The 12,354-nt window shown below is 51.2% G+C and overlaps 1 protein-coding gene across 1 annotated transcript in view; it reads left to right on the top strand.

Moving 5' to 3' along the window:
• Nucleotides 1-113: 113 nt before the first annotated feature.
• The window catches only part of HBEGF (heparin binding EGF like growth factor), a 17,205-nt gene continuing 4,964 nt past the window's right edge, over nucleotides 114-12,354 (top strand). The window contains exons 1-5 of the mRNA XM_017873907.1: nucleotides 114-456; nucleotides 652-825; nucleotides 3,927-4,104; nucleotides 10,983-11,138; nucleotides 11,942-12,032. Coding sequence (XP_017729396.1) covers nucleotides 411-456; nucleotides 652-825; nucleotides 3,927-4,104; nucleotides 10,983-11,138; nucleotides 11,942-12,014 — 627 coding nt within the window. The 5' untranslated portion in view covers nucleotides 114-410 and the 3' untranslated portion in view covers nucleotides 12,015-12,032. The remainder of the gene's footprint in view (nucleotides 457-651; nucleotides 826-3,926; nucleotides 4,105-10,982; nucleotides 11,139-11,941; nucleotides 12,033-12,354) is intronic.

A 12,354-nucleotide genomic window follows, 5' to 3' on the forward strand; every position in this document is an offset into this window, starting at 1 on the left:
GGGGTCGGGGCTGAGCTGCCGGCGCCGCGAGCCGGGCGAGCTTCCCAGCACGGGAGGAGGGAGGGGCGGCGCCGGGCGGGGCGGAGCTTCGGCGCCTCCCGGAGCCTTATTCCCGGCCGCGCGCCGGGCAGCGCTCATTCGGCCGAAGGAGCTACGCGGGCCACGTTGCTGGCTGGCCTGACCTAGGCGCGCGGGGTTGGGCGGCCGCGCGGTCGGGCGGAGTGACCAAGAAAGACACTCAACAAGAGCGAGCTGCGCCGGGGTCCCGGCCAGGCTTGCACGCAGAGGCGGGCGGCAGACGGTGCCCAGCGGAATCTCCTGAGTCTCACCGCCCAGCTCCGGTGCCAGCGCCCAGTGGCCGCCGCTTCGAAAGTGATTGGTGCCTCGCCGCCTCCTCTCGGTGCGGGACCATGAAGCTGCTGCCGTCGGTGGTGCCGAAGCTCCTTCTGGCTGCAGGTAAGAGGGCTGTTGACGCCCCCGGAGATCGGGGGGATGGGGCGCTGTGCTGGGGCATGGGGAAGGTCGTCGCAGCGCACCCGGCACGGGCCACTTGGTGGGGCCCTTGCGTTCTGGCGGACGGGCGTCGGCATCGGTGCGTGTTGGTCGGGGGTCTGGGCGGGTGTCTGATGCGGCCTGGCCCCTCGCCCACAGTTCTTTCGGCACTGGTGACTGGCGAGAGCCTGGAGCAGCTTCGGAGAGGGCTAGCTGCTGGAACCAGCAACCTGGACCCTTCCACTGGATCCACGGACCAGCTGCTACCCCTAGGAGGCGGCCGGGACCGGAAAGTCCGTGACTTGCAAGAGGCAGATCTGGACCTTTTGAGAGGTGGGTGTGGAGGCCGCCCATCCTCGGACCGGGGTGGGCTGTTGAGGAATAAGCAGATCCAAGATTCTTGCTGTTTGGGCAATACTGCGGGTTGAGGGTATTCATGGAGAACCTCGGGGAAAAGCTGATCGGCCTGAAGGGCACTGGGGGATCCTGGAATATAGGTCCCACTCTCTCTGTTGTCATTGCCTCGCCTGCTAGGTTGCCGCCCTTCTGGGTACTTTGGGGCAAACTGAAACAGGCAAGTTGTCTGGGGTCGTTACGTGCTTCTTAGGTAAGCTGAGTGATAGGAACAAGGAATGGTTGAGATGCTTTCCCTAGAGCTACTATGTAAAAATGGGCGCCAGTTCTAATTCCCTCATCAAATGACTATTGTATATAAAATAGAGGTAACAGATGCGGAGATGCCCAGGCACTTCTATAGAAAGTGTGCAGTGTTAGCCTCCTCCATCCACCTGTCTCCAGATTGAGGAAACAGAGAGGATTGAGGAGCTCTTGGTCGCCCTAGGTAAGGCTGTGAATGGTGAACGCTGGGCCTCTAGGGGGCTGTATTAAAATGCTGGATATCTCTGAATGCTACCGGAAACCTGCAGGCTTACTGAGCACCTTGCTTTCCTGAGGCGACTCCAAATGGGGAGGGCTGTGTAGAATCCTCCAACCAGCCTCTTTGGCTGTAGCCAAGCACAGGCACAGGGCAGAGTCCAGAGCCTGCCAGCTCTCCTGCCTCCAGACCTGAGGAGATTATCCAGCGTAGAGCAAGGACTCAGCACTGTACCCTGGAATGACTATATTTGGTTGGACAGATGCCCACCTGTTCTAGCTCCACCTGCTCCTCAGCTGCCCTTCTCCCTCCTTCCCAGGAGCTTCCCTTGGGTACTCTCTCTATTTTGCATAAATCAAGCACGTGCTCCAAAACTGAGCCTGGGCTCCCATACTTCATCCTCTCCCAGTGGCCCTCTGGGGTTGCCCATGGCCTGAACAGCCTGGATTCCCCTGGCCCTCTCCTCCTAGGCTGGGCAGGGCTGGGTTGTGACTCACCCCACCCCCACCCCCCACCCACATGGCTGCTCCTCATACCTCTGCAGACCTGACTCACTGCTCCCTGTCCATGGCTGGAGCCTGGCTGTCACCCTGCACCTTCTCCCTCCCCTTTCTGATTGGCTTGGCCCCCCTGCCTTACTCTCCCCAAAACTCTGGTCACTGGGTTCCTGTGACCACCTGTATCGCCTCCTGAGCTCTGAGGGGGCCTGGGACTGGATGAGAGGAAATGAAGGACTGTGGGGCTGCTGGCACCTACTTCTCTTTCTTTCCTTCTCTTGGCTTTACTGGGCAAGGACTACTTTTCAGGTCTGGGGATCCTACCACCTAAAATAAATGACTGCTACCATTTATTAAATTACTACTGTGTTCTACGCACTTGATATGTTATCCTGGCTAATGTAACACTTATAGCAACCTTTTGAGATAGTTACTCTTGCTATCCACATTTTACTGAGAACCTGAGGTTCAGAGAGGTTAAGTGAATTGCCCACGGTCATATAGCTGAAATTGGAGCACAGATCTATGGACTTCAGAGCCCATTCATGCCTGGATCAGCATCTCAGGTGCTCCAGACTTGTGAGAGGGAGGAGATGGGGGTGTGTGAAGCAGCTTGGTGTGGTGAGGAAGGACATTGGAGGAAGTCCAGAGACCACAATTCTAATCCCAATCCTGCATAACCTTGAGTAAGTCACTCTGCCTGCCATGATTTTTTTTTTTTTTTTTTTTGAAACATAGTCTCACTCTGTCACCCAGGCTGGAATTCTATGGCATGATCTCAGCTCAGCTCACTGCAATCTCTGCCTGTCAGGTTCAAGTGATTCTCCTGCCTCAGCCTCCCGAGTAGCTGCAATTACAGGCACGCACCACCATGCCCGGCTAATTTTTGTATTTTTAGTAGAGATGAGATTTTGCCACTGTTGGCAAGGCTGGTCTCGAACTCCTGACCTCAGGTGATCTGCCGCCTCAGCCTCCCAAAGTGTTGGGATTACAGGCGTGAGCCACCATTCCTGGCCACATGGTATTCTTTGAAGTCCCTCTAGCTTGAAACTCTAAGTCTCTAGTCTAATGTATCGTGCTCACCCTTCTGCTAGACACACAGCTGTAGCCATGGATATGGGCACCTTTTTCCTGATGGGGGATAAGAGGGTGGAACTGGGCTGATGGGCATAGTCCACAGTCAATCCCAACTGGATATCTGGGTGAGGTTGTTTTTCCCCCAGTCTCTCTGAAGCATGGAAAGAAGTGGGGAGTCATCATTGTTCCAGTTCCTTCTGGACAGTTCCTTACTTTCCATTTTTCTATCCCTTGTACACCCTGTACCCCCCAACCCAGAGAGCTATAAACAGGACATTGCGGGTTAAATATGAATGAATCTTTGAGAAAGTGGGTGAGCTGTAAAGGGCGTGCAGGTTAAATATTTTGCTTGAAGTTGAAAAAGCAAGGCTGTGACCAGACTGGCCTGCTTGCTGTTCCTGAGCCAGGCTCTGCCCTGGGCTCATGATACTAAGGGGTGCCCCGGAGGAGACCACCTGAACACATGGACACTTCTTGTTTTAGGAGCCCTCCAACCCCAAAACCTCCAAGTACTTTCTCTAGAAGCAATTTTTGTGTGTGACACTGTCTTTTTGCAAATGGGTCACTGAGTATAGCATCAGGAAATGAGGCTGATTGAAGGCCAAAATAGAACGAAGTCGGTGCGGGGAGTAGGAGATGGGGTGTAAGGTGGACAGTGGGGTGGAGGTGGAGTTGGTAGAATTGCCCAGTGAACTGCAGTTACTCAACAAAAGCATTCTGAGAATGAAGCTCTTACACTGAGACTGTGAAATGCCTTCCTTGGGACCCACACTAGCTTCTACTTCCTACTGAGGTTCCCTCTTTCTGGTGGTTCTGCCCAATCTTCCTGCTCTTCCTTCTGCCTCTTGGGAGGCACTGAGCTAAGGGGCCTTCCCAGATCTCTGACTTCAGGTGGGATCAAAGAGTATATACTCCTTTTAAGCACTATGCTTTTCTGATTTTCTTCCCAAAGAGTCAGACTTTAACAGGGTGCTTTTCTCCTACAGTCACTTTATCCTCCAAGCCACAAGCACTGGCCACACCAAGCAAGGAGGAGCACGGGAAAAGAAAGAAGAAAGGCAAGGGACTAGGGAAGAAGAGGGACCCATGTCTTCGGAAGTACAAGGACTTCTGCATCCACGGAGAATGCAAATATGTGAAGGAGCTCCGGGCTCCCTCCTGCATGTAAGTGCCCCTTCCTCAGGGCTGAATCTCATCAGCATACTTTGTCAGCCACGTGGCTGTTCCTCGTTGTCACTGTTCCTTGAATTCATAATTTCACCCAGTGTCTTCTCAACCTCTGGGCGGAAGTTGGGAGGAGAGGAAATATATTTTTAGTCAGCGGAAGCCCCCTCCCCCCTATAGGATGCAATTTCCTGTGGTATGGTTTTGTGACGTGCTTTAATCCTTAGGGACATTTCCTGCTTGCCCAGAAATGAGCATGTGGCTAGGACAGCTGGCACCTGAAGGCAGGCCCTTCATTCTTGCCTGATGCCGTACTCTGGGAGGGAGAAGCCAGTAGGAAACATGGCAAAGTGGGCTTCCTGGGCAGAGTAGAGCTCCTGAGGGAAGGTAGGAGGTGTATTTGGATGCATGTTGTATAGGTATGTGTGTATTTGGGTTTATGTGCATGTGAGTGTGCAAATGTGGGTTGATTGTAAGGCATGGCAGGACTGTACAGAGAGGGATCATCATGGTGGCAGGTTGAGGCCTCTCTTTCTTCTTCCTTACCCCAGCAAGGGCCAGGAGGTGGGGGACATGGAGAGTACTGGCCTTTGGCCATGGTGTGGGAGAACAATTCCTTTGTGCAGGGTTCACAGGAAATGGAACCTTATCCAGCAGGCATCAGCCTCCGGTCAGGCAACATCACCCCTTCCCTGGGTAGGTGTGTGGGCGGTGGGGCTGTGGGTTCCTTAGCCTCTCTCCTAAGCCAAACCCAGCAAACGGCTGCCTTGGCAACCCCTCAGGGATGACAGCACTGCCATGCTCTCTGGCAGGCATAATGTTGCCACTGTGCCTGAGGCCAATACCCTGCGTCAGGCTGCAAACATCCGTTCCCTTCCCTGTGGGGAGGCAGGCTCTGGGGGCCTTAGGGGGAGACTCTGGACAGAGCCAAGAGACTATTGTGTGTATACTGCCTCCAGCCTGTCAAGAAGGCGGGGTGCCTGCAATCCCTTCTACTGGTGATTGGTGCAGATCCCTTGGCTTTTTAAAGCTTCCTTGTTTTGTCTGATCACACATAGCAGAGCTGCCCTGTATTTGGCAGTTGGCAGACAGACCCATCACTCCCCACCATGTCCACAGTCACTTGTGCATCCTTTCCTATAACATCCTTGTCAGGAGCTTGGTATTAGAAGGCATTCTTTAAGAGTGGCATAGAAAGCCCCCATATATCCTTCCCAAGGTCTTGGGACAGGGCAGGAAATGTTCATCTTAAATTTGTAAGATGGCATCGTTAGTACAGGGTGAAGAAGGTGACTCAACTAGTCAAGGTGGATTGAGGCCAGGAATCTATCTATACCAGATTGGTCCTGGGCATTTTGGTGGATGGATGTGGGGCTTGCACTGTGTGGTTGAGAGGCTATATAAGGCTGCCTTCCTGGAGAGCTGGACTCAGCTGACCACCTAAACCCAGAGAACCTGATATGGGTGCCCGGCCACCTTCCCAGTGGTCCCTAGGGATAGTGATAACTATAATGATGTCATCTCTCCTTTGTCCCAGAGTTTCAGTGTTTATATATAATATGAGTTGAGCCCAGGTATGTTAAGCTCCTATTTAGTGGCAGACACTACTTTAGGAGCTGGAGAGATATAGTTTCCTGGGATTTTTCTTTTTTTTTTTTTTTTTGAGACGGAGTCTCACTCTGTCTCCCAGGCTGGAGTGCAGTGGCCGGATCTCAGCTCACTGCAAGCTCCGCCTCCCGGGTTCACGCCATTCTCCTGCCTCAGCCTCCCGAGTAGCTGGGACTACAGGCGCCCACCACCTCGCCCGGCTAGTTTTTTGTATTTTTTAGTAGAGACAGGGTTTCACCGTGTTCGCCAGGATGGTCTCGATCTCCTGACCTCGTGATCCGCCCGTCTCAGCCTCCCAAAGTGCTGGGATTACAGGCTTGAGCCACCGCGCCCGGCCCCTGGGATTTTTCAAAAGCCCTCTGCTGAGTAGGCAGGACTTGGTACCTCTACTTGAGAGATGATGAAACTGGAGCCAGAAAATAGGAAGTAATTTGCCTGAGGTCAATAACTAAATAAGTAGATGGAAACAAGACAGTGTCTCAGGTACCTGACTCCTAGTCCAGCATGCTTTTCATGCCCACAGGCTGCACTGGGTGTTGGCTTTCATCTTTCTTTCCTGTATCTGTCCTTATCGAATTGGAGCAGCATTTTATAAAGGGCAGAGGGCAGCTGTTGTCCTAGAGGTCTCTTATTCTTTGACTAGCCTAAGAGCACAGCAATATGATTTGAAAACTTTACATTAGCTTCCTGGGCAGAATTTTCTTTTTCTTTTTTCTTTTCCTTTTTTTTTTTTTTTGAGATAGAGTCTCACTCTGTCTCCCATGCTGGGGTGCAGTGGTGCGATCTTGGCTCACTACAACCTCTGCCTCCTGGGTTCAAGCAATTCTCCTGCTTCAGCCTCCTAAGTGACTGGGACTACAGGCACCTGTCACCATGCCCAATTAATAATTTTTTTTTTTTTTTTTCTTTTTTTTGAGACGGAGTCCGCATGTGGTCGCCCAGGCTGGAGTGCAGTGGCCGGACTCAGCTCACTAGCAAGGCTCCGCCTCCCGGGTTCACGCCATCTCCGCCTCGCCTCACCGAGTAGCTGGACTACAGGCGCCCGCCACCTCGCCCAGCTAGATTTTTGATTTGTTGGTAAGAGGATGGGGTTTCACCGTGTTAGCCAGATGGTCTCGATCCCTGACCTCGGCGATTCCCACCTGTCTCGGCCTCCCAAGTGCTGGGATTACAGGCTTGAGGCCACCGCACCCGGCCTAAAGTTTAAATTTTTGTGGAGATGGGGTTGTCACATGTGGCCAGGCTGGTCTTGAACTCCGGGCCTCAAGTAAGTCCACTGCCCTTGGCCTCCACAAAGTTCTGGGATTACAGGTGTGAGCCACCACTTCCTAGGCAGATTTTCAGGGGTTGATTGCATGTCTGGGAGGGCCCCCTACTGTCTCCTGCCCTTGCTACTCAGGGCAGAAAGCAGCAAGAAGACAGAAATCCTGGTTTGGGGGAATGTGACATCTGTGCACCTTCATCTAGGGATTTTTGTGGCTCTTCTTTGACTCCAGACCCAGGAACCACTAGCTCAGGTGTGTCCAGGCTGCTGTGGTGAGACTGAGGCTACCCGGCTTCCTAAACTAGCCCTCTGCAGCCACCATGAACAGGAAAACCCTTTTTGTGTCACCAGCCAAAAGTTGCCCTCAAAGAGTAGTTTCTCCTGGGCATGGTGGCTCACACCTATAATCCCAGCACTTTGGGAGGCCGAGGCAGGTGAATCACCTGAGGTCAGGAGTTTGAGACCAGCCTGGCCAACATAGCGAAACCCCGTCTCTGCTAAAAATACAGAAATTAGCTGGGCATGGTGGCGGGTGCCTGTAATCTCAGCTACTAGGGAGGCTGAGGCACAAGAATCTCTCGAACCCAGGAGGCGGAGGTTGCAGTGAGCCGAGATCGCGCCATTGCACTCCAGCCTGGGCAACAAGAGTAAAACTCTGTCTCAAAAAAAAAAAAAGAGTAGTTTCCTGGGATTCCTGACTGGTTGCTGACACAGAAATTGGCTGCAGTTTCCTGTGGCTGGAGGAATCCTGGGGACACTTGGGCTGAGGAGGACTCAGAGGTGGAGGAGAGACAGGCTATGGGGCTCTGCTTGGCCTCACTGCCCAGGTGCTAAGAAGGAATGGCGATCCCGCTTCTCTTGGCTCCATCTGACTTGGGTACCCCATTTCTCAGGCCATGGGCAGTAACTTCTGGAGTCTGATTGTGTAAAAACTCACACAATGTGGGACTTGGCCTTTATTAACCCCTTTCATTTGTATTACCTCATTTTATGTTTTCACAATACTCTAGTGAAGTAGGCATTTCTTATCTCTGTATTTTACATGAGGAAACCAATGTTTAGAAAGGTAACGTGACTTGCCCAAAATTACCTGGCTAGAAATAGCAGCAGAACCAGTCTGGAACTCATGTACTCTGAGTCTCCTCCATCCAGACATGTCCCCTCCACCTCCTGGGGTAAAGGTGGAGAAATCCAGATTGGAAGATGTCTCTAGACCCTAGAGGGTTCTTGCATCTGTTGTAATACATGTTCTGGAATGGGTCACAGACATGGGTGGGAAGAATGTGTCCTAGTCTGATGGTGGCTGGCTCTGGACAAGACACAAAATTTTGCCCCTACCCTGGGATGCTTGGAATGTACTCATTCCCCCTCCCTCTCTGGGGAAGCCAGGAGTTGTTTGCAAAGGGAGGGGGAGGTAGGTAATATTAGGATGTTTGCATTATTATCCTTTTGACTCAGGGTGGGGGTGGAGGGATTATGTAACTGAATTGCGGGACTCTGAGGCCAAACTTTATTTCTATCTTCTGAGTAACTACCTGTGGAGTTTGAATGATGGACTGGAAGTGAAAAACAGATTCAACTTCAGCTTCCTTTCTCCCAGGAAAGCAAAGTCTCTGAAGTCATCCAAACTGCTGGGTTGAATCCTGGCTCTACCACTCACCAGCTTTGTAACCCTGGGCAAGGTATTTAACAAAAGCTAAGCCTCAGTCCATCTTTAAAATGGGGCTAGTAACTTCTCCTTCACAGAGATGGCTTTAAAAGAAATAATCCTTGTAAAGCAGTTAGCACAAAGTACTTGGCTCATGGTAAGCCTTCAATGATTGCTAGTTATTATTCTTTATTATTCAAGTTATGAGTAAAAAATAATAATAACATAGTCAGAGAGAAGGGTCAGACTGCCCCCCAGGAGCCTATCAGATATGCTTTCTTGGAGTTACCTGCACTGTTCTGCATTGGTCAGAGTGGAAGGAATGATGAATTTGGAATTTGCCAAGACTTGTTCCTAGTCTTAGCCCTGCTGCTTCCTAGTTGTGCAACTTTTGACGAATCACTTAATTTCTCTGACCCTTAATCTTAGCTTTTCCATCTGTAAGATGGGGTTGTACCTGCATACCAGAATGTTAGGAGGCTCAGTTGAGCTGGTAGATAAGGCTAGTGGCTTGTGAATGATAAACTGCTGTGCACAAGTGATTTTCCAGGGGTGCTTCTGCAAGTGTCCTCCATGTCCTGGCAGGATAGGGGTTGCTTTTATGCCTACATGGGCTGATGGGACAGATACATGGAGAGGCGGGGCGAGGAACTGTGGACTGTGCTGTGTGTATAGTGGGCCTGATTTACATTAATCCTGCAATGAGGTGGTTTCTCAAAGTACCCAGGAGGAACTAGGGCAGGGAGAGGCACAGGACAGGAAGGCAAGAATGCGATGCCACCCAGCCTGGCCCCTCTGCCACTGTTGGTTGTGGACAAATCTGTCTCTTGGAGCTTCCCTGGTGCTCTCTCCGCAGGAAGAAGGGATTCCTTGTTCTGAGGCACCAGAGAAAACACTTCCTTCCCAGAGAAAGCACAGCTCAGAAAAGAGGGCCACCAGGTTCTTGGTGCTTCCTTCAGCAGCTGGTGGTCCAAAGTCCCCAGACAGACAGTGCCACTGTGCCCCCTGCCTGGAGGGTAGGCAGTTGTCAGGTGTGAGTGGGCAGTACACTGAGCTCAGAGTCAGTCTACAGCTACATCTTAGTTTCTGCCTTGCTGTGTGACCTTGGGAAAACTACTCCACCCTTCTGTAAAATGGGGCTCCTACCTACATCAGAGGATCTCTGGGATGCTCAGATAAAGGAAAGGATGTGAATGTTCTTCTTCAACTGTAAGCACGTCTGAGTCTTTCTAAGAGCTTCAAGGAAATGCTTTGTGTTAGAAAAGGCAGTTGCCAGCCGAGTACGGTGGCTCACGCCTGTAATCCCTGCACATTGGGAGGCCGAGGCGGGTGGATCACCTGAGGTCAGAAATTAGAGACCAGCCTAGCTAACATGGTGAAACTCCATCTCTACTAAAAAATTACAAAAATTAGCTGGGCGTAGTAGTGGGCACCTGTTATCCCAGCTACTCGGGAGGCTGAGTCAGGAGAATCACTTGAATCCAGGAGGTGGAGGTTGCAGTGAGCCAAGATTGCACCATTGCCCTCCAGCCTGGGCGACAGAGCAAGGCTCTGTCTTAAAAAAAGAAAAGAAAAGAAAAGGCAGTTGCCATGTGATTTATTTCTTGAGTGAGAAGAGCCAAGGGATTGTTTCTGACATTCTTCCATGCTCTGGCAGGACAGCTGGGCAGAAAGATGTTACTTGATTTGTTTGGTTTGTCCTGTGATGAAAGAGGCCTGGTAGCTCAGCGTTCAGAGGCCAAAGGCCAGAGTTGAGCTCCCAAGTTGGGCCCTGCACCAAGGGGAGCTGGAGTTAAATGAAGGAAACTTGAGAAAACGACTCCTGGCAGAGGCACAGGGCCTATTAATAGGCTGGGCAGCGGTGGAGAGGGACTGGATGCTGGAAGCACAATGGGCAAGGCTGGGTTTATTTCTGGGTCAGAATGTTGAGGGGCCTCACTGGAGGGAGTGATACAAATCCCTGAATTCAGCCTACCAGCTCTTGTGCCCAAGCCCTCATAAGTGGTGTAACGCCTGAACACACATGTCATAAATCAGCCACACGTGGAACATATCTAACTGAGGCCTTCAAGTCCTCCCTTGCTTTTCTGTGCCTGGAACAGGATTCTCAGCCCAGAGAACCAGAGGAAATGGAAAAGGGGAGGGTGTCAAGTGAGGGAGGAATGCTATAGAGCCTTCAGAGGCACTTTAAAGGGTTTTATACTAGAGGAGAAGGATGGAGGATGGGCAGGGATCATGGTCAGGGATTGACAGGCTGAGGGTATGAGGAATGGGGTTTGGCTTATGCAGGTGGGCCATTGCCAAGAGAGAGAGGCCAAAGCACTAACTCTATCTCCTTCTTGTTTTTTCTTGAACTAGCTGCCACCCGGGTTACCATGGAGAGAGGTGTCATGGGCTGAGCCTCCCAGTGGAAAATCGCTTATATACCTATGACCATACAACTATCCTGGCCGTGGTGGCCGTGGTGCTGTCATCTGTCTGTCTGCTGGTCATCGTGGGGCTTCTCATGTTTAGGTGAGTGTTGGAGTCCCCTGCAGACTGCTTCTGCAAATCACTCCCATTCTTCCTCCTCCTGGGCCCTCTCCTTCATGATCACATGCACTTCCCTCAATCTCTCCAAATTGTGGGCTAGCTCCGGGGTGTAGATTCTCCAAAACCCTGGTATTTCTGGCATGACATGAGTCCCGTGTCTAGAGCCCAGGGTCAAATTTGCGAGGCCATAGCAGGTTCTACTCCTTACAGGAGTTCTTTTCCTCCCTCTGTGACCCAACAACCCACTCATGGAATCACTTTGTCACACATTTCTTTCTCCTAGCTTTTCTTTGATGGCATTAGTATGTGGTTTGGTAGTCAAGGTGTGGGTGGTGCTAGTGGTATATCCTTCCACTCCTGAGGCATCTGCACTTCAGGCCCTGCTTCTAATCCAGGTATGCTCTAGCTCGGGGGAGACCCACCAAGCACTCTATGCCTGTTTTCAAGCAGTGTAACTCATCTGTCTTGAGACCTGGAACAAATTACTGTCTTTCTGAGGATTGTAACCTTATAGTGATCGTAATCTTTGTCCACCTACCTCATAACGATGTTGTGAGGATCACATAAATGAGGTGAAAGCTCTCTGTAAATTGCATCCTGCTGTTAGAGACAGGAGTTCCTCAGGGCAGTTGGGCCTTTGACCAGAGGTTGGGTTGCCCTACTGTGTCTGGGCTTTTCCAAGTAGTAGAGGAAACCACCATGGCAGAGTTCTTTGGAAGGACCTGCTCTGGACCTGTACTTTGTCATAGCAGGCAGAGGTTATTCACAAAACTTATCTTCCTCAGGTACCATAGGAGAGGTGGTTATGATGTGGAAAACGAAGAGAAAGTGAAGTTGGGCATGACTAATTCCCACTGAGAGAGACTTGTGCTCAAGGTAATGCTCCATCCTTTGCCCCATGACATGATTATCCTTTGTCCCCTTTCCTGGCTCTGCTTCTGTGGGTGCTGAATTTTTCATCGAGGGGTTGGGGGCCAGGCCACTGTGACATTAATATCCCATTGCAGAACTATTTTCAAAAAGACTCAGTGCTTCATTTAAGGTAAAAGTTGCTAGAGAGACACCTAAGAGACATGCCTGAGAAGACAGCTTCTTCCACCCTCATCCCCTCCCTTCCCCTCTCCTCCCCTCCCCTGGGAGACAGAGCCAAACCCTGTCTCAAAAAGTTTAAAAATAGAAAAGACTGGACCAGGAAAAT

This window comes from Rhinopithecus bieti, unplaced genomic scaffold (assembly GCF_001698545.2).
Source record: "Rhinopithecus bieti isolate Rb0 unplaced genomic scaffold, ASM169854v2 scaffold_8674, whole genome shotgun sequence".
Lineage (NCBI taxonomy): Eukaryota > Metazoa > Chordata > Mammalia > Primates > Cercopithecidae > Rhinopithecus > Rhinopithecus bieti.